General features: G+C 40.6%; 1 protein-coding gene across 1 annotated transcript in view; it reads left to right on the top strand.

Annotated features, from left to right (window-relative positions):
• The window catches only part of LOC310936642 (neural-cadherin), a gene marked incomplete at both ends in the record, with an annotated part of 265319 nt that overhangs the window by 70350 nt on the left and 168305 nt on the right, over window positions 1-26664 (top strand). The window contains 3 exons of the mRNA XM_083900748.1: window positions 8793-8904; window positions 14895-15144; window positions 22918-23060. Coding sequence (XP_083756874.1) covers window positions 8793-8904; window positions 14895-15144; window positions 22918-23060 — 505 coding nt within the window. The remainder of the gene's footprint in view (window positions 1-8792; window positions 8905-14894; window positions 15145-22917; window positions 23061-26664) is intronic.

A 26664-nucleotide genomic window follows, 5' to 3' on the forward strand; every position in this document is an offset into this window, starting at 1 on the left:
AATATGATGTTGTGTGAATCCGATGCCGTGTGAATCTGATGTTGTGTGAATCTGATGTCGTGTAATCCGATGTCGTGTAGGGATGCACCGATTAATCGTCCATTGATCGGAATCGGCCGATTTTCACGTGATCGGCCGAAATCATGTAGTAGAGTGAAGGGCTGGGCGGTATACCGGTTCACACTGAATACCATTTTTTTTCTGTTATGATATGAATTTTTAACATACGGCGGTACCGGTGTATTTGATTACACAACATCCGCGCACCCGTATCGCTGCGGCGTTGCTGCGCCGCTGTTGTCTGCTTTGCGAGTGAGCGCTCTGCATGTAAACGTTTCATTAATGTTTATATATTTGTTTCAATCACTGAACGAAGCCTGTCATATTTGGGACAAGAGTCAGGATCTTAAATCACTTGCACAAAACTTTTGATCAGCATTTGTTTGTTTGTCGTTTAAACCTGTGTGCGCAGAGAGCGCGAGGCATTTTGGCACGGGGCGGGAGAGAGAGAGAGAGAGCGAGCGAGAGAGAGAGAGAGAGCGAGACAGAGAGAGGTCATTTACTTATTTGTGTGTAGGTTTCTATGTTGTGAAATATATTTAAACTTAAATAAACTACACATACAGGTAGTGATTCATTGTTGTATTTTTAGTTGGATATTGGATGTGAACAACATGGTTCCATAACACTGAACTTTTAAGATGTGTGTGAATATTCCACAGCATTATTTAGTTCTATTTTATAGTGGTAATCTGTTCAAAAAGTCACACTTTAAGTTATTATGTTCCATGGTAGCATGTTCAAATGTATCATGACAATTGTTTTTGTATTTTTATATATACTTCTATTTTATAGTGATTCGTTTTGTGTTTTTAGTTGGATATTGGATGTGAACTGATTGTGTTTCTATGCTAAAATGTTCTATTAAAGAGAAAAGATGCAAATATATATATTTCAGTATGCTGTAAAGTGGTTTAAAAAATTGAAATCGGAATCGGCTAAAATCGGTATCGGCAGGTCAAACTAATGGAAAAATCGGAATCGGCCCCAAAAATGGCAATCGGTGCATCCCTAATGTCGTGTATCTGATCTTGTGTGAATCAGATGTGTGAATCAGATGCCGTGTGAATCTGATCTTGTGTGAATCCGATCTTGTGTGAATCCGATGTGTCAGTGACTCGTACACGTTCAGCCTGAGAGACAGAGGAGCTCAGTGTTGATCTGCTGCTCCTTCACATCAGAATGTGTCGCGCTCAGCTGAGGTGGTTTGGGAATCTAGTGTGGATTTCCTCCTGGATGACGTCTTCCGTCATCCCACTGGGGAAAAGACCCGGATTAGATGTAGAACTCCCAGGAGTCCACTGTAAACTGCCTCAGCAACACAATCCCTGGATAAGTGGTAAAATAATGAATGAATGAATGAAATAAGCAGATGTTTGTGAACGTCGTTGACTTAGAAACAAGTTCTTGAGCTGCAGAAATGCTGTTGAAGTTGTTGTTATTGATTCACAGTCGCTGTAATTGTTCATAGTTTTCTTTGTTGTTGTTGAAATGATCGTCTGGTTTTAAACGTCGTTGACCTTCATTGATTCCCCCCCACACACAAATCAAAGCTTTTAAAATTCTCAGACTTAACAACAACTGTGCTCTCCTGTTTCTTAATACAAAAGCTTGAACACCTGGTCTCAGGCCTCTCTGGGATTCTCAGCGACATCCTGATTTTGTCGGAAAACTTAATTTTCTGATATACAATGTACTAAATTCTGAAATTCAAAATTCTACTCATAGTTCCAAAATCTACTTAGTCCCTAGTTTGTGTGTTTGTGTGCGTTCCATGTCATGGAAATTTTTTTTCAGTGCATTCACACATTTTCAGCAATAGTTTTTGAGAAACAAATCTAATGAAAACATCTTTACCCTCAGGGACTTTAACACCACCACTGTGAATTGATTTTCAAGAAAATAAAATTAGCCTTGTTGCTGGGAAATTGCTCTTATTTTACTTAAAAGAAGAAGAATCTGAAATCACACTCTGTTCAACACCAACAGACATGCAGTCAACCATAGTGCATGCTCAAGGTACTGGACAGGACAGGTTAAAAAAAAAAAAAAGAAGAAGAATCAATGTGGAGCAAGTGTTTGCACTCAAAAAAAACATTTCTCTCACCAAAAACAGAATTCTCACTTTCCCTTAATCAGATATTACAGCTTAATTTAAGATTTCATTTACCAGTAATATAATGAAGAAAACAAATCCCAAACTGTTCCTGAATAAGACTTTATAAGGTATACAGTCTTTAAGTCAGTGTCATCGAGTTAAGAAGACTCTTTTCATATTAAGCAGAATTACAGTCCTGGTTTTACGGGGCATTAAAGGTCTGAGAGTGTCTGGTTTTAAAAAAATGATACCAAGCAAAATTGTGACAATGGTTTTCCGTTATATAAATGCTTTTCCTTAATGACCATCTTTTTCCCTTAACATCCATGTTTTCACTTAATTTCCTTGTTTTTCCCTTACTGTCAATGTTTTCCCCTAACATCCTTGTTTCCCCTTAACTTCCTTGTTGTTCCCCTTAATGTCATTGTTTTCCCCTTCATTTTATTGTTTTTCCCTAAACATCCATGTATTCCCCTTAACATCCATGTTTTTCCCATAACATCCTTGTTTTTCACTTAATTTCATTGTTTCCCCCTTAACATCCATGTTTTTCCGTTAATATCCTTGTTTTCCCCCTTAACACCCATGTTTTTCCCTTAACATCCTTGTTTTTCTCTAAACATCCATGTTTTCCCCTTAACGTCCTTGTTTATCCCTTAAATTCCTTGTTTTTGCCTTAACATCCATGTGTTTGCCTTTGCATCCTTGTTTTTCCCTTAACTTCCTTAATGTCATTGTTTTCCCCTTAATTTTCTTGTTTTTTCCCCTAATGTTATTGTTTTCCCCTTAATTTCCTTGTTTTTTCCCCTTATGTTATTTTTTTTCCCCTTAATATCCTTGTTTTTCCCTAAACATCCATGTTATCCCCTGAACATCCATGTTTTCCCCCTTAACACCATTGTTTTCCCCCTTAACATCCTTGTTTTCCCTTAACATCCATGTTTTTCTCTTAACATACTTGTTTTCCCTTAAACTCCTTGTTTCCCCCTTAACACCCATGTTATCCCCTTAACATCCTTGTCTTTCCCTTAACACCCATGTTTTTCCCCGTAACATCCTTGTTTTTTCTTAACATCCATGTTTTCCCTTAACATCCTTGTTTTTTCTTAACATCCATGTTTTCCCTTAACATCCTTGTTTCCCCCTTAACACCCATGTTTTCCCCCTAACATCCATGTTTTCCCCCTTAACTTCCTTGTTTTTCCCTTAATGTCCTTGTTTATCCCTTAACTTCCTTGTTTTTGGCTTAACATCCATGCTTTTGCCTTTGCATCCTTGATTTCCCCTTAACTTCCTTGTTTTTGCCTGTTTGTGATGCATCGTTGTCGTCGTTGTCGTTGTTTGACACCACAGACTCTGTCCTGTCAACAATACTTATGATGTGATGCTTTATCGCCGTTGAGAAACATTTTTTCCGCTGTCACAAAGAGCCTGAGGCGATCTTAATCAGTGCAGGGATTTACTGGCCGAGTGTGTGTGACGTTCCTCTATCAGCACACACACCTCGTTGTGCAGAGGCTAATCTCGTTGACAGAGTAAACCTTTTACAGATGCTCCGCGCTTTAAATCAGCTTTAATGCCTCTCCATACCTGCTTTCTGCTGCCTCCTGAACAGAATTACAGTATCAGTCATTCCATCACATTGGAACAATTGAGACGATAATGGAGGCCCGGACGGCAACAGCACAGCTTAAGTGGCTTATTGATAAAGCGAATGGTTGAGGTAAAGAAAGGATGCACACTCAGCCCCCCGCACATTCACAGCCTTTTAAAATATTAATGCTATTTACATCCTCTTGTTTTTTTTTTTTTTTGTTTTTTTTTTACTAAATGTAATAAACGTATACGAAGTTTCTTTTCAACAAAACATCCAGAAGTTTCCTGGCACTGCTGCGTCTCTGCAGAGGTCTACTGGGAAACTCTGTCTGCACTGGAGACTTATAGGTTATATAAGTATATATTAGGTTATATCCTAATATTTCACCATTCAATTCAGGGGATTTTAAAGTTTATACTATACTATACTGTACTGTACTGCACTATACTGTACCATTCTATACTATAGTATACTGTACTGTACTGTACTGTACCATTCTATACTAAAGTATACTGTACTGTACTGTACCATTCCATACTATAGTATACTGTACTGTACTGTACCATTCTATACTATAGTATACTGTACTGTACTGTACCATTCTATACTATAGTATGCTGTACTGTACTGTACTGTATCATTCTATACTATACTATACTGTACTGTACTGTACTATACTAAAATATACTATACTATACTAAACTATACCATACTATACTATACTACACTATACTATACTAAAGTATGCTATACTATTCTAAACTATACAGTACTATACTATACTACACTTTACTATACTACGCTATACTATACTAAACTACGCTGTATTAATACTATACTAAACTATACTATACTATACTACAATATACTAAACTATACTATACTAAACTATACTATACTATACTAAACTGCACTACACTACACTACACTATACTATATTATACTATACTATACTAATGTTTGTAAACCACTCACTCTCCCACACCAAAGTCCATAGAGAAAATCAGTGATTTTAACATCACAGCACACAGGAGTTGTTGATCCACTGCTGCCTCCATCACTAAGTTCAAATGTCTTATTTTGTCACTTCAGTGTTTGAAATCCTTTGTTCAGATTGACCTCAGTGACACAAAGTGACCACACGAGGCAGCAGTAGACCAGCAGCTCCTGTGTCCCTGTGAGCTAAAATCACTGATTTTCTCTATGGACTTTGGTGTGGGAGAGTGAGTGGTTTACCTCCATTTCACATGTTTTTAAAATATCGTCGACTGAAGCTGACGTGGACTCTATCTTCTCCCCGAGTCTTTTGTTAAGTGGCTGAAATGTGTGTTTTCATTTCGTCAATGTTGGCATCCATGTTTCTCCTCGTGTGTGTGTGTGTGTGTGTGTGTGTGTCATGCTGGTTCTCATGGAGACCAAAGCCTGGTCCTAATGAGGCAGATGCTCATTTCTGAGCAACTGGTTCAGTTTTGGACTAAGATTTGGATTGTGGTTATGGATGAGGTACGGGTTAGTCATGAACTGGTCATGGTTCAGGTTGCTGTCCAAATGAATGGGGGTCAATGCAGAGTCCTGAGAAGAATAGCTGCAGAAACCTGTGTGTGTGTGTGCGTGCGTGTGTGTGTCTGTGTGTGTGTCTGTGTGTGTGTCTGTGTGTGTCTGTGTGTGTGTGTGTGTGTGTGTGTGTGTGTGTGTGTGTGTGTGTGTGTGTGTGTGTGTGGGCTGACTTGAGCCACTGAGCATGACTTTAATTTGCAGGTAGTTTCCAAGTTTCTCCCTCCAGGAGTGATAACTCATCGGCACCATTAGTTACCTAACCAACCTGAGACCTGCCAGGAGCTGCCCCAACTCTCTGTGTGTGTGCGCGCGCGTGTGTGTCCGTGTGCGTGTGTGTTTAAGCTCATCTCCCTTTATTACGGCTGACTTCCCCCTCTCTTCTCATTCAATCTTCCTTTTCCTCAGCCTTCAACACACACACACGTACTGTAAGTCCATATATATCACACACACACACACACACACACACAAACTAAGATTGACAGCCACTGGCAAACAAACATAAACCTCCTGCAGGAGTCGACATGGTCAGATTTTATTTTCTCCTCGTTGCTCCGAGGCTGATCTTTGCTGAAGGATGAACTGACTTTACAGAATCTCATCGCACAAACCACGAGAACTAATACCTGTGCTATTTACACACTCCACTCCCTGTGAGTCCATGTCTGTGTTTATTCCCGCTGAAAGCTGCAGTCGAGCAGAAAACATGCCTTCATGTCCCAGACGGAGTGAACACATGAAAGCATGTTTCCACAGCAGGGGAGTGTCTGTTACTGTAAACTTTATTTACACTCATGCTACGTCTGGACATTCTCAGTCTGTATCCAGATTTAAAGGCGATCTAAAGCTTTTCTATCCATGTTTTCCCCTTAACATCCAGGTTTTTCCCCCTTAATGTGCGTATGTTTTTTTTTGTGCATATTTTTTTTTGCTTTCCTTAACATCAATGCCTTTCCCTCAACGTCCATCTCTCCTTAACGTGCATGTTTTTCCGTTAACAGTTGTGTGTTTCTCTTAAAGTCCATGCTTTTCCCTTGACGTCCATGTTTTTCCCTTAACATCCATGTCTTTCCTTAACGTCCATTTTTTGGATATGTGGATATAAAGCTGCACACAGGTCGCTTCTCTGGACTCATGAAAGGTTTAAGACTGTAAATATCTATATATATATATCTATAATCTACTGTTGTTGATCTGTATTACATCTTAAAATATACACTTATTATTACCTTTTATTTCAGCTAAAACTTGCTTAATTTCTCTAAATGAAGCATATTTACTAGGGACGCAACGATACACTCAACTCACAACTCGAGTTCACGATTTTTTGTTCACGATACAATTTTTTTTTTTATCAAAATGAGCTACAGACAAATTATGACCAAATAAAATGATCTTTTATTCGTAGGAAAAAAATCTTAGAGGTGCTTTCTTTACAGAAACTCTGTAAAACAGTTTGTGTCCTCTTCTAAATAAGTGCAACATTCATGGTCATCTTAAACAACAAATTACATGAAAAATATCTCGAAACACTCTCACAAGTAAAGGCCACATTATACTTCTCCGAATGCGTAACCACGGTGACCCCTCCAGCCTTCATACTTTCTCCATCGTGGTGACGGATATGCACTGCAATTTCCCGCCCGATCAGTAGGGGTCGCGATTCATTTTTTCTGTCAACCGGTGCGAATCGTCACGCATTTGTACCGATTTTTAATCACGATGCATCGTTACATCCCTAATATTTACGCGTGTTACAAACAATGACGTTGACTATAAATATGGTCAAATTCTGCTAAAACATACATAATTAGACTCTGTGTTATGACATGACTTTTTTAATATACTTTTTGTCATAAATATGTAGGTAATTATACACAATACAAAAATACAAAAATGTAAAATCTAGTTTAAGGTAAAATGTTCTAATCCTAACATGAAAGCCGAGCAGAAGCTTTAAAAGTGATTTAAAATGTTCAGTAGTGCAGGCAGGTTTAATTTGAACGGGTAAATCACTCCACAGTTTGTGTGCACAGACAGAAAAAGGCTGGATCCACGAAACAAATCCATCCACACATACGTCCACTCTGGTTTGATTGCTCCGGGGGTTTTTCTGACAAACCTTCAGGAGATTTTATATTGTCGTTTGAGAGGCTGAGGAAAATAAAGCGATGAGACGGTGGTGAGGCCGCGTGTTTGGAGGCGGCCGAGACGAGGCCTCATTTTCGTAGAGATGGACGGGGTTAATTTGGGTCACTCGCACATGAAAATGACTCCAAACCCAAAATAAAAACCACGTGGTGGCTGAAGTACTGAACTACTCACATTTAAACATATCCGTGACCCAGTGCGACTTTTAATCTCCAGCACTTCCACTTGTGATTGACTGAAACAACATAACTGGAACTTGAACTCGCATGACGTCAGTAAAAACGGAAACTTTAAAAAAGCTTTTCTCTCACAGACTTTTGTGTCGTTATTCCTGAGGTTTTAGAAGCGTGGTTGTATGAAGTACTGACACTTAGACGCCTAACAAACCAATTTAAGTCTACGATATCTGAAGAACACGTTCACGTCTTTATCTCACTGTTAGACAGACTTTTCAAGTTTGTAAACCACTCACTCTCCCACACCAAACCCCATAGAGAAAATCAGTGACTTTAACATCACAGCACACAGGAGTTGTTGATCCACTGCTGCCTCCATCACTAAGTTCAAATGTCTTATTTTTATAGTTCGGCATTAAAAATCCTTTGTTCAGATTGACCTCAGTGACACAGAGTGACCACACGAGGCAGCAGTAGACCAGCAGCTCCTGTGTCCCCGCGAGCTAAAATCACTGATTTTCTCTATGGACTTTGGTCTCGGAGAGTGAGTGGTTTACAAATTCAGCTTCCTGTTGGGTGAAGTTCATGTTCGTAGATGTTTTGAGCAGATCGGTCGATGTACGGCAAAGTTTCAGGGCACTTCCTGTTTGTGGCGAATGGTTGAAAATTTGCATAAAATTCCGATGGTTGCCGTGGCCACACGAGACCTTTGACAAGTTTGTTCATTTGCGAATTGAGGAAATCTACCGAGTTTCGTGAAATTTGGTGCAAATTAGTTTCGGCTTTGTCCTACCGGGTTTCACCTTTGGGGGCACTACTGAGCCATTTTGCACCATATTTGCATTGTCCCCTTATTTTATACTTTGTTTTTTAACTGTTAATGATTTGCATACCAATTTTCATTTTAAAGTTTTTAGGAAGAAAAATACATAAATTGCAGGTATTCCAATTTGTGTACGTGTGTGTATGTAGTCAATCATAGGATCCTCCAAAAACAAAGGTTGATTGTTAAGTTTCAGCTCATTGGCTCATTAAAGGGACACTTCAGTTAAAACCACTGATTTTCTCTTGAACACTTCACTAAAGAGATCACGGCTCGTGATGATTTCTAACAACAACACGTGTCCTCACGTGTCCTTTCGTCCTCCTCCAGGTACGAGTGGTTATTGTTGATGAGAACGACTGCGTCCCGGAGTTCCTTCAGTCCATCTACAGCAAAGACGGCGTTCCGGAAACTGTGACCACGGCCACGTCGCTGCTGCAAGGTGAGACAAAATGCCTCAGGAATTATTAGTTTGTCATCTTCAATTTTTTATTTTCAGGATTAAATCACACTGAACTGAACGATGATGTGTTTTTATGGGATTGAAGGGAAAATTCCACTTCTTGTTGTTGGTTTTCCTCAAGATATTTCTTATTTAAAAATTTCTAAAGGTTAATAAGAGGAAAAAACTTTTTATTTTCATAAGTTGTAAGCAAACGTTATTATCATGTCATCCTGATCCTGAATTTAGTGTGTGTAGGCTTTTGAATTAAAGTTGTCTAGGGGGCGCTGTGGAGCCAAACCTGGCTCGTCAGCATCAGTATCCTAACTTTTTAAAAGTCAAGTTTAAAAATAGAACAACAAAATGTCTGAAATGATTTGGGTATTTTCACAAAAATGACAATTTCATCCAGAGTTCAGAGCTTTTATTCTGAAAATATTATTTTGAAAGAATTGGTAATTGGTAAAAAAAAAGTTTTATTTTTAACTTTATAGCATTTAAAGCTGCACTACACAAGTTTAGTTTAGTAATCTGTTTTCAGTTCTCCAGCAGCTGAAAAAACAGCTGCTAGGAAAAGAAAATTAAGTTTTCTAGGGGGCGCTGTGGAGCCATTTTTTATTTTTTATTTTTTTTTAAACAATTGGACCAAATTCGTGGTAAATCGGATAATTATCACATGAAAGTGTAAAACATGGCACGCTTTTAAGGTGAGATGAGTGCTTTATTGCTGCATCTGTAAATAAACACACCTGACTGAGGGAGCGTTTGTGTGTATACAGCAGCAGAGCAGGGGTGGGTCGGAGCCAAGAGGCATTAATACCATCAATTGATGCTGAAACTTAATCATGGACGTTCCTGTGTGCAGGGTAGGAATGTCATTGACGTGACACGACATCTAAACTGTTAACAGACGTGTGATATATTTAAAAGTTACATAGTCTGGCTTTAATTTTAACTCAGTCTTGTTGTTGTTGTTGATGATGTTGTTGTTGTTGTTTTTCACTGGTGAATGTGTGACAGCAGCAGGAGGGAAGTTCTCACCTCCCATGATGCATCTGTTGAGAGAGTCTCTTACATCACACTCCTCACTTCCTCTTTGTGTCGAATGATTGTTTGTATTTAACAGAGACAACAATTTGCTGAGAAAAATTTAGTTTCTTCCCTTTTGACGTGATATTAGTGATGTTTTTGTTTGTTTCAATCTGTGAAACTCTGATCTCTACGTCCTTAAAGTCCCAGTAAAGTGATAAAAATCTCTCTCTTATGATGTCCTCGTTGGTTGCCGTGGCACCGACGTGTACGTCACACCACTGGGTCGGAGCTTCTCTTGTGTTTTTGCTCGACCTTCAACGTCACCGTAGATGAAGTCAATTTGAAAATAAAAACAAAACAAATGTGCCTTTTTTTCAACAGTTCATTTATTTAGTCAGATGTTCCTCATGGGAACACTTTGCCAGTGAAGAGGAGAGAGAGAGAGAGAGTGGGGGTGGATGATTGTTCTGTGGTCGAGCCATGTCCACTGTTTCAGCGAGCGTGAAAAAGTGTCCTGAGGTCTGTGAATCACAACAAAAACAAAAAAAACAAAACAAATCCCACTGCCAACTCGAGCAATTAGCAGAGAGAAAACGCACCAGAGTCCAAACAATCTGACGGTGAAACGCTACGACTCACAACGTGATGAAAAACCACATCGGGAGAGAGAATCGAATACAACAGCAACTACGACAGAATACTGCACTGTAGCACGGAGTTTAACGTAGAGCCACGTAAAATCATAACAAGAAGAAGAGGTTTGAAAGCGCTAACGTGTGACTGTTAAAGAATTAGTGACATCTAGTGGTGAGACTGCAGATTGTAAGGGTTACTTTGCGTGGGGTGTGAGGGTAGTAGAAATATGACAAGGGGTCAGAAATCCAAAACTATTTTGGAGCTCACGCCTGGCGCGACACAGGATGTTACGTCACTTTTGGCCACGCCCTCTATGTTCATGCTCCAGTGCTGGTGATAATCACATCATCATCGGTCTGGTTCTGGTGTATATTTTCCCCCTGTAGGTCTTCATTGTGCTGAATTTTTATTTTTACTCAGTAACGGATAGGATTTATAAAAAGTCAATACGTACTCAAGTAAAATGCAAAATCCTGATTTTGAATTGTACTTAAAAAAATACAAAATACACAAAAGAAAGTATTCAATACAGTCACTTGAGTAAATGTATTTCGTTACTTTCCACCTCTGATAATCACGCTTCATAAAATGGTCAGTGACACAAAGTCGTAGTGTAGATTTATTTTCAAATGAAATTCTGGAACTGGTCCAGATTAGAGATTAAGCTAAAAAAAACTCAAGAATGCTCTCATTCAATTTAGGTAAGAATCAACCCACCGATGACATCACAACGATGATCGCATTTTGAAGACACGTCTCTTATCAATGGACAGAGCTGTAAAATATCTCTCAAAAATATCCGTTTAGTCTGTCATCAGACTAAATTTCATCGGGATCTGGTCCAGATTGCAGATTTGGTGGGACATTTAAATGTAACATTGCTCAGTGTTTATGAATTTGGTAATTTTTATGTTTTATGTATTTATTTATTTAATGAATTATTTTTGTGTTGGCAACTGTGATTCCTGCGAAACTCACTCAGATTGCAGATTTCGCAGGTCCAAAAATCTTCATCGTTCCCACTAAAAACACTGCTCAAAAGCAAAAAAGGAAAAAAACGACATATCTTTATGAGCTTTTTACTTAATTTAACACAGGAGGTAAAAAGTCACGCAGCATGGTTTTGATAAATCATGTGCTGGTGATCTTATAATCAGCTCCATCATGAGAGTGGACCAATGTGCACTTTGCCAAGTTGGAGAAGAAAGTGCAGAGCACCGAGGAAGCCAATTATCGTGTTTTCCATTGAGATGTGATGCAGTTTCCATCTTCTCTACAAAATCATTGTGGGATAGAAAGACTGAGGAGGAGGAGGAGGAGGAGGAGGAGGGGGGAGGACGGCTGCACGGCAACAATGCTGATTCACAGAGAGACTCGCTGAGAAACAGATAAATGTGAGCTGAAACGCTGCAGTCTGAGGAGAACGAATCTGTACTTAGCAAATTAAATATTGACTCGAGGGCGTGTGACATGTGTTTGACCACATGCACGACTCCACTGCAATCCATTCTCTGTGCCGCGTCTCCGTCGGACGAGAGCTTTATGCTCACGCTGCCGCCACAGAGGAGCAGCTGCCCTTCACCCGCTCCACTCCCTCAAACTGGAATCTAAATCCTAAAAAACAACGTCCATGAAAAACACGATTTCTGTACGGAGTCACAGGCGAACCATAAGGGAACGTTCTCTAAGGGTTGTATGAATGTTGTGAGAAAGTAGCGTTCTGGAAACGTTCTCTTTTGGTTCCTGCAACGTTACTTTTCTACAACCTTCTTCCAACCTTTAGATAATGTTCTCTAAAGGTTGTAAGAAGGTTATAGAGAAAGTAACATTCTGGGAATAAATGTTCCCTTTTGGTTCCCAGAACGTTACCTTTCTACAACCTTCATGCAGCCTTTAAAGAGCTTTCTTTTAAGGTTGTGTGAAGGTCATGAGAAAGTAACAATCCCAAAGCATTCTCTTTTGGTTCGCAGAACGTTCCCCTAACTTAACTTTTCGACAACCTTCATACAACTTGTAGAAAACGGACAAAAGTAACGTGACAGGAACCATAAGGGAAGGTTCTCTAAGGGTTGTAGGAATGTTGTGAGAAAGTAGCGTTCTGGGAACGTTCTCTTTTGGTTCCTGCAACGTTACTTTTCTACAACCTTCTTCCAACCTTTAGATAATGTTCTCTAAAGGTTGTAAGAAGGTTATAGAGAAAGTAACATTCTGGGAATAAATGTTCCCTTTTGGTTCCCAGAACGTTACCTTTCTACAACCTTCATGTAGCCTTTAGAGAACGTTCTCTTAAGGTTGTATGAAGGTCATGAGAAAGTAACATTCCCAAAACATTCTCATTTGGTTCTTAACTTTTTAACTTTTTGACAACCTTCATACAACTTGTAGAAAACGTTCTCTTTTGGTTCCTGCAACGTTCCCCTAAAATGTTACTTTTCTAACCTGCTCTGCAGGTTCTGAAAGTTGTGAGAAAGTAGCATTCTGGGAACGTTTCCCAGAATGCTACTTTTCCACAAACTTCATGCAACCTATAGAGAACGTTCTCTAAAGGTTACATGAACGCTGTAGAAAGGTAACGTTCTGGGAATGTTCTCTTTTGGTGTCCAGAGTGTTCCCAGAACGTAACTTTTCTACAACCTTCATACGACCTGTCGAGAACTTCCGGTCTAGGTCCGCTTTAACCATGAGCATGAGGTAGGTTTATAAAGCTACTGCTAGCATCAGTAAACGGTGGTTAATAAATGCTAGTTCAGTTAGTTATTACTGTGTTAACTGAGATTACCAGTAGCTTTATAAACCCTTTAATCCTGTACAAGTTGATACAGGTTAATTAACCTAAATGACATCAGTTAAAACATGAATTAGCAGTTAGTTTAACGCTGATTTACTGGACTGGAGTCTGTGAGCGTCAAACTCGTGCACAGGTGATGACGGAGAACAGTGACCGCAGGCAGATGTTCTGGCTGTAAAAGCAATCAAACCAACACAATGCTATACTTCACTATCTCATTTCACCCGTTTTCCTTCTCAGTCCCACTTGGGTTTGTTGGGAAAATTGAATTGACATCTCGAGCATTACTCGGTTTATGACAATACAGCGCGCTGCAGATTTAAGTGAGAGACGAGGAGGAAACGGAGGCCAAATCACACAAGAACAAGCGAAATCTGTTCTCACGTTAATAACAAAAGAAAACAACAGGAAAAAAAGTCTGTTTTTCTGTCTTTTCATTTGATGAAATGAAACCAAAAGTCGGCAACATTTCTGTCTCTGCATCACACGTCGGGGGATCCGCGATTCACTCGGCCACAAATTGATTGTCTCGCTAAAACTAAGGAAAAAACCACCAGGGATTTGAATAAGCATATTTTCCTCTAACAAGAGCGGGAACATTTCATCATCAAACTCCCAAACCACCTCACACGTGCCCACACACACACACACACACACACACACAAACTAAACCATGAATACATTCAAATTGTTCAAATCATCGCACCTTTTTTTTATTTTATTTTTTTAATATGCAAATTTTGTCTGAACCATCTGATCCATTCTTCGTGATGGGTAGATCTTCACCCGACAATCTGCTCATTGATGACTTCACAAAAATTATCCCTGTTTTATATTTATGGGTAAAACTGTAGATTTTGGAATTATAAGTAGATTTTGGAACTGTAAGTAGGATTTTTAAAGGTGCATTATGTAATAAATGTAAAGCAACTGGCCATAAAATCCTCCTAATATGTCACAGAGACTCAGGAATAATGTTCACATAACAAACTGAACTCACCAACAACAACAGTACAGACAAAATATTTGCATTAAAAAAAATATTTTGCAGACTGCAAATCATGTTTATGTTTTGAAATCATGTTTTGGCATGTGGCGCCATCTACAGCCGTCTACCAATCATTGCAGTCAGTAGAGTCTCAGCTGCCGAGCAACCACGGGTTGCCAGTTACGTCAGATAACGAAACCTAAAAGACCTCGGTATTTTGAATTTGAATGTAGTAACCGATTTTGGCCACATTCTTACATATGGCTCCTTTAAGTCATTTTAACTTAAATCTACAGTTGGACATTGTTGGCTTTGATTCTTGTGTCGGACGTCGCGCTCCTGACTCTTCAGTGACGACACTCTCTGACCAATCAGAGGCCAGCAGTCTGTTGACGTCACATTTTAACCCGGTACCAGGTTCTATCACTGCTGGAGAAGAAGAAACAAACTGAGTTGAGCCGAGCCGTGCTAAAGCTGTATGATTGGAAAGCGACATTTGTTTGTGTGTAACTTCTTTTTTTCTTTCTTTCTTTCTTTCATCTTTAGTTTCGGCAAACGACTGCGACTCAGAGGAAAACGCTGAGTTGACGTATTACACGTTGAGTCAGGACTTCACCATTTCGCCTCACGGCACCATCTTCCCCGCGGGACCTCTGGACTACGAGAGACTGAACCATCTGTACGAGTTTGTCGTGATGGCCATCGATAAGGGGGAGGTGCCTCGCACGGGTACGACCACGGTTCGCATTCGCATGGCTAACGTCAACGACGAGGCGCCAGAGTTCTCACAGCATATGTAAGTGTCCGACTGCTAACGCTAGATCGACAGCTAGCACGTGATAACACTGTGATTATCTTCAGGTTGTAAAAAAAATGTCCTGGTTCATTTAATGCTCCGCCCACTTCCTCTTTGTTTGCACTCACCATGGCAACAACATGACTTTGGATGAATCTCAGTGCTAATTAGCCTTCACAACATCACATCACACTTGTAATTAATTAGTTCATAAAATGTCAGTGAGTGCGTGTGAGTGAGTGCGTGTGAGTGTGAGTGTGTGAATGTGTGAATATGCAAGTGAGTGAGTGAGTGAGTGATTGTGCGAGTAAGTGTGAGTGAGTGAGTGTGAGTTTCTGAATGTGTGAATATGCGAGTGAGTGATTGAGTGTGAGTGAGTGAGTATTTGAATGTGAGTGAGTGAGTGTGTGTGTGAGTGAGTGAGTGAGTGTTTGAATGTGTGAATGAGTGAGTTTGTGAGTATGTGTGAGTGAATGTGAGTGAATGAGTGTTTGAGTGAGTGTGTGAGTGAGTGAGTAACTGTGAGTTTGTGAATGAGTGAGTGAATGAGTGTTTGAATGTGAGTGAGTGAGTTTGCAAGTGAGTGTGTGAATGAGTGTGCATGAGTGAGTGTCTGTGAGTGAGTGTGTGTGTGTCCTGTTCCATTGTTAAAAAACAACTCACTCGTTCACAGATACGATACAGGAAGTGCTGCACAAAAACAGGAAGTTGGAGTTATGAATGAATATCCTGTCTTTGAATCTGTCATCGTAACAAATATGAGTTTAACACCGACGCACACTGTCGTCAGGTCAGATCTCCTCACAGCTGCTTCACAGTTCAACATCGCAGCTGCTGTTACCCACAATCCCCTGCTGCACCCCCCCCCCCCCCCCCCCCCCCCGCAGGGCCGCTGTGGCGGCTGCATTCCATTAATTGGTTGATTTTGTGGCAGAGAGCTGGAAAGATTGGTGAGGGTGGGGCAATCAACTGTGTCCACCAGCAGCCTCAGGAGGACTGTGTGTGTGTGTGTGTGTGTGTGTGTGTGTGTGTGTGTGTGTGTGTGTGTGTGTGTGTGTGCGTGTGCGTGTGCGTGTGCGAGTGCACACGCGTGTGTGTGAGCGCACATGCGTGTGTGTGTGCGTGTGTGTTGAACAGAGTGGAAAAAACAGAGAAACGGGTCATATAATGTAGATCATTATTCAGGCAGAAAATCTGACCTATTTGTGTTGATTCTTCGAGTCGGAAACATGTGATGTGCGTGTGTGTGTGGGTGTGTGTGTGCGTGCATGCGTTTGTGTGTCCAAAAAAATACACTGAGACAAAAAAAAGAAAAGAAAGAACAAAAACAACTTTTTTGTCTCATTGTGTTTTTCACCCACTCATACACTGATCTAAAACACACACACACACACACACACACACACACACACACACACACACACACACACACACACACACACTCTCTCTCTCTCTCTCTCTCCTGGTTGCCTTTCATTTATGTGCTGTCACTTTTTGCCATCAGGACTCTATTACTTACACCTGCCATCACCTGCCTGTTGCCCTGGAAACCATCCTGAGAGGCCTCGAGCACTTCTCTAGTGTAGTGTGTGTGTGTGGGGGGGGGGGGGGGGGGGTCAGGAGCATCTCTTTGTAACAAAAAAGTGAATTTCTATCAAATAGAAACATTTAAAAGTGAGGCACTTTGATTTAAAATGAATTATAAAGACATTTCAAGATGTAAGAAAAAAAAATCACTAATATTACACTCGCAGATTATGCAACATGAGCCATGAAGATTCAAAATGTGCTTCACCTGTCAGTGAAAGACTCTCACGTCACATTTCCATCAAAGTTGACCATCGAACACATAAAGTGGAAAGAAATAACAGTTCCTGTATTTCTCTCAAACTCTTTCTCAAAGTTTGTAAACCACTCACTCTCCCACACCAAAGTCCATAGAGAAAATCAGTGATTTTAGGAGCTGCTGGTCAACTGCTGCCTCGTGTGGTCACTTTGCGTCACTGTGGTCAATCTAAATGAAGGATATTTGATGCCTAATTATAAAAACAAGACATTTGAACTTAGTGATGGAGTCAGCAGTGGATCAACAAAGCCTGTGTGCTGTGATCACTGATTTTCTCTATGGACTTCTGCATGAATTTTCCCTCACAGCCATTTTATTAAATAACACATGAATAAAATCAGGTTGTGATCCATATCTCCTGAAAAGGACTGGATTGTCTTTCAGAATAGTATTAGCTGTGGCAGAAATGACATGTTTCTATAAATATATATTTTTTTCCTGTGTAACATAAGCTCGGAAAGTTCCAGTTAAAAACATTATTTGGTCAATTTTCTATTTTCTAATTAACATGCTGTTGAAAGTTAAAAAAAAGTGTTTTAATGCTTGTAATATTTTCACAGTGCAGCACATGTTGAATATTTACGATTGGTGTAGCATCACGCTGAGTGTATTTCCTGACAGCTCTCCTTCTGTTTGCTCACACTTCAGCCTCCATCTCTGTCCACTGTCATTTACATACATGAATTATACATACAGTGAGTGTGTGTGTGTGTGTATGTGTTCGTGTGAGTGTGTGTGTGTGTGTGAGAGAGAGTGTGTGAAGTCATTCAGTGTGTAAAAGCACAGTATGTGAGGATGAACGTGGAATCAGAGCCACTGCAGCTCCGTCTCCTCCTCTGTCCTCTGTCCTCCCTCGACACTGCTGGATAAAACCGAAGTGAAGTCACTTGAAGCTGGACTCACAGATATGCATTCACTCACTCACTCACTCACTCACTCACTCACTCACTCACTCACTCACTCACTCACTCACTCACTCACTCACTCACTCACTCACTCACACACTCACTCACTCACACACTCACTCACTCACTCACTCACTCACACACTCACTCACACACTCACTCACTCACTCACACACTCACTCACACACTCACTCACTCACTCACTCACTCGCTCACTCACTCACTGGCTCACAGATATGCACTCACTCACTCACTTACAGATATGCATTCACTCACTCACTCAGATATGCACTCACTCACTCACTCACAGATATGCACTCACTCACTCACTCACTCACTTACAGATATGCATTTACTCACTCACTCACTCACTCACAGATATGCATTCACTCACTCAGAGATATGCATTCACTCACTCACTCACAGATATGCATTCACTCACTCACTCACTCACTCACTCACTCACTCAGAGATATGCATTCACTCACTCACTCACTCACTCAGAGATATGCATTCACTCACTCACTCACAGATATGCATTCACTCACTCACAGATATGCATTCACTCACTCACTCACAGATATGCATTCACTCACTCACTCACTCACTCACAGATATGCACTCACTCACTCACTCACTTACAGATATGCATTCACTCACTCACTTACAGATATGCATTCACTCACTCATTTACAGATATGCACTCACTCACTCACTTACAGATATGCATTCACTCACTCACTTACAGATATGCATTCACTCACTCACTTACAGATATGCACTCACTCACTCACAGATATGCATTCACTCACTCACTTACAGATATGCATTCACTCACTCACTTACAGATATGCATTCACTCACTCACTCACAGATATGCACTCACTCACTCACAGATATGCATTCACTCACTCACTCACAGATATGCACTCACTCACTTACAGATATGCATTCACTCAATCACTCATAGATATGCATTCACTCAATCACTCACAGATATGCATTCACTCACTCACTCACAGATATGCACTCACTCACTCACAGATATGCATTCACTCACTCACTCATTCACAGATATGCATTCATTCACTCACTCAGATAATCACTCACTCACTCACAGACATTCATTCACTCACTCACTCACAGACATTCATTCACTCACTCACTCACAGATATGCATTCACTCATTCACTCACAGATATGCATTCACTCACTCACTCACTCAGATATGCATTCACTCACTCACTCACTCACTCACAGATATGCATTCACTCACTCACTCACTCACATGCATGCATGCACTCACTCACTCACAGACATTCACTCACTCACAGACATTCATTCACTCACTCACTAGCACTCACTCACTCACATCTTTGCATGCTCGCTGCGCGTGTAGACATTAAACGTGTTAAAGCACAGTATGTGAGGATGAATGTGGAATCAGAGCCACTGCAGCTCTGTCTTCTGTCCTCTGTCTTCTGTCCTCTGTCTTCTGTCCTCTGCTTTCTGTCCTCTGTCTTCTGTCCTCATCGACACGTCCTCTGGACAAACAAAAATGAAGTCAGTGATAAAATTGATTCAGAAATGAATTTTCATCTGTGACATCATGCTCCGCCCCCTCGGGGCTACGATCAACGGAGTGAGAACAAAACTAAAACAACAGCAAAAGTCAAAGAAAGAAGCTTTTAAAAAGTAATTAGTGTGTGTTGGTGTTCGTCTGAGGCATTTTTCAACTGATCGCTGCATTGATTCCACCAAATTAGAGTCGCGGTGGAGCAGCGGTGTGATTGTGAACAGCACCTCGCTCCTTCTCTCTCTCTCTCGCCCACGAGCTTCTGCTTTGAAGCATAAATAAAGAAGCAGCAGTGTGTGTGTGTGTGTGTTTGTTGACGTGCGGGTGATTGAAGTGTCGAGTAGGATTAACCTCAAAAATGCCCTGTGAAATTCTGCGCTGGCAGTGAACCATTATCTCCTTTATGTGTATTTTAACACCGAGTATGAATGAATGAATGACGGTGTGATTTCACGTACAGGACACATCTGCTGCTGCTGCTGCTCTGCATCTCTTTTTGTGTTCTCGGCTTCTCGTTTCCACAGTAATGTCACACTTTTGTGGTGTGGAAATTCCCCACAAGTTTTCTTAACAACAAGAAAACCACGGTGTGTAAAAACGATGCAGACGTACCCACGGCAACAACTCGGAAGACTCCTCTGTCCTCATTCAGAGTTAAAAAGGTCCTGAAATTTCATCTGCCGCTAAAGCAATAACTTGAGCTAGCGACGTGTTTGTAACATCAGACATGTGACCGAATTCAGTGGTGAATTCAGTCCTCGCTTTCTGAAAATGTCCTGGCTTTCTGAAAATGTCCTCGCTTTCTGAAAATGTCCACACTTTCTGAAAATGTCCTCGCTCTGAAAATGTCCTTAATTTATGGAAATGTCCACAATTTCTGAAAATGTCCTCACTTGATGGAAATGTCCACACTTTCTGAAAATGTCCTCGCTTTCTGAAAATGTCCCAACTTTCTGAAAATGTCCTTACTTTCTGAAAATGTACTCACTTTCTGAAAATGTCCTTACTTTCTGAAAATGTCCTCACTTTAAGGTAACGTCTTGATTTTCTGAAAACGTCCTCAATTTCTGAAAATGTCCTCACTTTCTGAAAATGTCCTCACTTTCTGAAAATGTCTTTACTTTCTGAAAATGTACTCACTTTCTGAAAATGTCCTCACTTTCTGAAAACGTCCTCATTTTCTGAAAACGTCCTCATTTTCTGAAAACGTCCTCGCTTTCTGAAAACAGCCTCACTTTTTGAAAATGTCCACACTTTCTGAAAATGTACACGTCAGTCTTTAAAGGTTCATTCCACCAAAATGTTCATGTCCGGACACAAATCAAAATATAGCTGCAGAATTTTCTACTGTATTTTATTATTTGTCTTTATTATTATTTATCGAAAATCCAACAGCAAAAGTATTTTTCAAGTCCGAACAACTCTTGAAAAAAGGTTGTGAACAAATGTGCTTCCAAACTCCCAGAGTTTGTGAAAAAACAGCAAACAACAATGAAATCAACCGCAGTTATTAAATTGTGGCTTCAGCTAAATCCCCTGATTTTAACTGTGTTATAGCAGAAAGTTTTTCAGCTCGTCCTCGACGTCGTTGTTGTTGTTGCCAGTTCAGCTGCTCGTAATCACAAGCCTGTAATTGTGAGCCAACTCTGAATGTATAATGAAGACTCTGTCTGCATCTGAAATGCAGGTCGACTCAATTTACGGGAGTCAGAGCGAGAAAAGGAGCCTGTGTGTGTGTGTGTGTGTGTGTGTGTGTGTGCGTGTCTGTGCGTGTGTGTGTCACAGATGATTTCAGCTGAACTGACAGTGTCTGTAATTCTGCAGAAAATGCAGACGGAAGCCTTTTTTTCTTCTTCTTTTTGTGGCTTTCAGGTGAGAGAAATACAAGCAATTATCGAATGATCTTTTCAAACAGCTTCCTCAGACTACAAGTGGAAGCCGTCTGATCAATGCCCGACACCCCCCTCCCCCCACACACACACACACACACACACACCGTCTTCACACCCCCAGAGGAACGACACAATTAAGAAACACGGAGCAGCATCTCTCTCCTCACCTGGCTCCAGTATTGATCTGCACAGAAGTGAGCGTCTCTCACAAAAACCTCTTCCACAGAACAACAAAACAGAAAAAAAAAGCTGGAACGGGTCGAGACGCGCGAGTCGGCGCCGGTCTGAGGCAGAGCGGCGGTGACGTGATCACAGCATCTAATGAGACTGTGAGACATGAAGCAGGCGCTGACGCGACACTGCTGCATGTCCACAAACTCATTTTGAAGCCAAACGTTCATGAAAGCGAGTCTCTGGGAGCGCTGAAGTGCTAATTTGCTCCAAAACACTGCTACTACTAAGCAGATTGGAATTGTTCGCACCAAGTGTGAAGAACCTACTGTTCCTGTTGAGATTATTATTTTTCCAGATTTTTTCTTCCACAATACTTGACAACATAAAAGACGTCTTTATCTCACTGTTGTTAAAGGTGCATTATGTGATAAATCTAAATCAACTGGCCATAAAATCCTCCTAATATGTCACAGAGACTCAGGAATAATGTTCATATAACAAACTGAACTCACCAACAACAACAGTACAGACAAAATATTTGCATTAAAAATATATATTTTACAGACTGCAAATCATGTTTATGTTTTGAAATCATGTTTTGGCATGTGGCGCCACCTACCGCCATCTACCAATCATTGCAGTCAGTAGAGTCTCAGCTGCCGAGCAACCACGGGTTGCCAGTTACGTCAGAAAACGAAACCTAAAAGACCTCGGTATTTTGAATTTGAATGTAGTAACCGTTTTTGGCCACATTCTTACATATGGTGCCTTTAATGTTAGCATCCCGATTGTTAAAATGAGTCTCTAAAGTAACGCAGTTTTTCGTGCCGTGGCACCAGAGTCCAGGCACCATTTACCAGTTAGCTCCATTAGCTCCTTTAGCGCTGTTAGTGCGCCTACAGTGGAACTGGATCCGTCTGTTTATTAAAGAAAAGAGCAGCGTTACAAATAACCAGTGTACCTGTGTACTGCGTATGTGTGCCTCTGTTTGTAAAGTTTAGCGTTACTTTAGAGACTCATTTTAACAATCAGGAGTCACGTAAACATGACGTCACGCGTGTCTTTTTCCGGTCAGTCGTCATGCGTGTCATGTGTAAATGTGCCCGGCACTAATTTAAAACCTTTATTTTACCAGGATAATCCCACTGAGATTAAAAATCTCTTCCCCAAGGATTTAGCAGCAACAAACAAACATATCAACAAGGACAACTCATCCAAATGTCAATAAAACAATAACAGACTGTCGAGGACCAAACCACAGCAGTGACAGAACAATGATTTACGTTCAAAGTCCTTCACAGTGACTTTAAAATGATGCACAGTAAAAACGCAGTAAAAACAACACTCATGCTTTCATGTGTTTTTTTTTCTTTACTGTAGATATCGTACATTCGTCTCGGAGGACGCCGGCCCCAACACGCTCGTTGCCACGGTGTTGGCGAAGGATCCTGACGGGGACGGAATCACTTACAAGATCGCCTCAGGAAATGAGGAGGGCAACTTTGTTATCGACAGCCAAAAAGGTTGGACATTTTTTTGTGTAATTTTTCATATTTGTAAAATGTAATGACATTTACCGCAATGCTATGATGCTTCAGCAAACACAAGCTATTTCTCCAAATACTTGATAACAAAAAACTTCAGTCTTTATCTCACTGTGAGACAGATGCTAATGTTGGTGTCCATGCGCAACAACTTATGCTATCATTCAGCATTGTTATTTTTAATGTCATATGAGCATGTTAGCATGTGAAAACAAAATGGCTGCCAGCAGAGACATAACAGCAAAGCAGATTTTAGCCACTTAACTAAACACTTGGCTAATACATTCTACGTTATTTTACATCTATGATATCTTAGGAACGCGTTCACGGCTTTATCTCACTGTTAGACAATCTGAAGTTTGTAAACCACTCACTCTCCCACACCAAAGTCCATAGAGAAAATCTGTGAATTTAGCTCCCAGGGACACAGGAGCTGCTGGTCTACTGCTGCCTCGTGTGGTCACTTTGTGTCACTGATTTAAATGTGAACAAAGGATTTTAAATGCAGAAGTGAAAAAAATAAGACATTAGAGAACTTATAGATGGAGGCAGCAGTGGATCAACAACTCCTGTACATATTGAATTCACAGATTTTCTCTATGGGGTTTGGTGCAGGGAGAGTGACAGAGTTTCAATCTTCAGTTTCCTGTTGGAAAAGGCTGTTAAACATTTAGTTCTCTAGATTTATCGACATCAGCAGGTGTAGATTTTATTGTGTGCGCCTTTTAATTATTGTTTTTTTCCTATACTGGCCCTGCTGGCGGCCATGTTTCCAGTGATGGCGGTGTATTTGGCAGAGTCAGCGTTGGTCTTTGCTGCCTTTATGTCCTCAGGAGGCCTCTGTACATTTAAATGCTTAAAGACCAAAGAGCTTATGACGACGGTCAATCTGCGCTTCATAAATATTTGCCTCTCACAGTCGAGTACTGTACACAGGACAATATATAATGGTGGTAACATTTACCTTTCTGTGTCTGTGTGTTTACAATCTCATAAATATTTAAGCTAAGAGACGTGTCTCACCTACGCAGCGCTGCTGCTGCTTCTTTTTTTTTTTTACCTCGCAGCTTAAAAACAACGTCTGGATATTTATTTGCTTTCAGCGAGTGTTGTGACTTTGCGATACCACTTGTGTGGATTTGGCACAATCGCTGAAATACGCACAAAGATTGTTTTAACCCCCGCACAGTTATTTTCACCCCCTGCTATATTTACGCTCAGCATATAAATGTAAGAGCGGCGCAGTTTGTCAAGCGTGCCTCAGAGACTCTTGAAAATATGCTTCAAATAACAGGCTGCAGTTTTATGTCCTCGGTCTCTTCCTTTCAGAGGCACTTTGTCAAGGATATTTAAATAATGACAGGTCGCCGTCATGGAGACGTTGGAGTAATGAGCCGCTGTGTCATCTCTGTCGCAGCCAGGGTGGCAAAAATTCGAAGAATTTGAAAATTTGAAAACTTTCTATTGGAATTGAGGGGAATTAAATTTTCAAACTTGAAGGTTGTGAACTTGAATATAGTTGTTAAAATGTACCTAGACAGGAAGTTCCAATTAACGCTGTTTTTTAGTGTGTATCTGCGTCATTACCTTGTTTACGAAGCCCTGAAGGTTCTAAACAAACAGTTCAGCCACTGCTGAGAACGTTGTGTTTTATTGTAATCTCAGGCTCAGCGAGATCTCTGAAAAAACCCGGTCCGGTTACGTAAACAGCGGTTCTCCTGAACAGCAGATCGTCCTGCTCCGGGCACTAGTCCGGGCACATCCAGTTGCGTACATTGAACCGCAGAAGAAGAATAACGTCCGTTGTGGAGGTGTTTCACGAGCGACAGTGTCTCCTGACTCTGGGTCTGACTCTGGGTCAAAGGTCGTCAAAGGGACTGAGGCGGGGAGTCGTGAAGAAGCTATTTTTAAACACTGTTAAAACAATGTTTTGATAATGAGGAGCAGTGCATCCACCGTTCCAGAGGGGGGAGCTGCTCTTCTGAGAGTGGGTGTGCTGAATATGTCACTTCTGAGTATTGGCCAATCACAAGACAGTTGGGAAGGCTCTACGCTGGCTGCCTTGGAAACAGCGCGGCTGAGGAACAGAAAAGACAGATTTCTATCGGCTCGTTTACAGCAACTAGGAGGTTTTTGACCATAAAAACAAGTTAATGTATGTAAGTAGACCTCCATAACTAACATGTGCAACAGGACCACTCTATGTGAGCTTTAAAAAATAAAGTGGATCACAATCTTTGGCCGATCAAATCTGATTGTTTTAGCCAAAGATTATGATCAACCTTCACATTTCCAGTTCATTTAATTTCCGTGGAATTCCAGGGATTGTTCTTTATTAAAAATACTGAATAAAAGTCATATAAGGTAGATTGGAGAGACGGACCATGTTCATTTGTCTTTATCTCACTGTTAGACAGACTTTTCCAACAGGAAACTGAAGTTTATAAACCACTCACTCTCCCATACCAAAGTCCATAGAGAAACATCACAGCACACAGGAGTTGTTGATCCACTGCTGCCTCCATCACTGAGTTCAAATGTCTTATTTTTACAGTTCGGCATTTAAAAAACTTTGTTCAGATTGACCTCAGTGACACAAAGTGACCACACGAGGCAGCATTAGACCAGCAGCTCCTGTGTTCCCGCGAGCTAAAATCACTGATTTTATTGGGGTTTGGTTTGGTGATTCAAAAAACTGATTTAGCCACTTAGTGTTAGGAACACGTTCACGTCTTTATCTCGCATTCCCGTTAATTCCTATGGAACGTTTCCTATTTTGAAAATTCCCGGGTGTTTTTCAACCCAAAGTTCAACGCCGTTCGTTTTTCTCTGATATAATGTGTGTAACTATAATAATCCACGATGTTCTTTCAAAAAGCCCAATATTTGGTCGTTAAAAGTATGTTATGGTTGTTTTAATGGAGGCTGAGCACATTTGATTCCACCCACTCTCTAAAACCCATCTCATTCTCAGTCTCTGTGCTCCTGATGAGGATCCTTTATTGCCTCCTCCTCTTCCTCCTCCTCCTCCTCCTCCTCCTCCTGACATCTGACAGTCACTGGAGTGATCGCTTTCCTCCGTCTCCATAATTTGACTCTAACTCACTCTGTGGGAAACACTTGATGTCTCCGTGCGATTTAAAGCAGCCATTATTGTCCATGGAGGAGGAGGTCGGTCAATATGACCATCACACTGTTGCTATTAAATCCCATAAATATCTAAACACTGGTGAAGGAAGAAAAAAAGTGCTTTCTGTCAGCGCTTCTTCCCCCTTTTTTCTTCTTAAAAAAAGAAGAAGCTTCAATAGATAAATTCCACCGTTATGTTTAAAATAAGAATCATTCTTGTAACTACAGTATATTAAAACTTGACTATAAAGAGAGGGGAATACAAATTATATACATACAAAATAAGTTATCACAACTTGCTGTTTGCCGAAAATCACCACAGGATTAAATAATCTGTCAGATTTCCTATTGGGACACATCCTAAAACCTTTTCCATGTCCAATTGTCAGCCACTTACTCAGTGTGTGCAGCTCTCATCTCAACTAATCTCATCTCATCTCAGGCTTTTAGGCTT

Source organism: Microchirus variegatus, assembly GCF_963457635.1.
Source record: "Microchirus variegatus genome assembly, chromosome: 14".
Taxonomy (NCBI): domain Eukaryota; kingdom Metazoa; phylum Chordata; class Actinopteri; order Pleuronectiformes; family Soleidae; genus Microchirus; species Microchirus variegatus.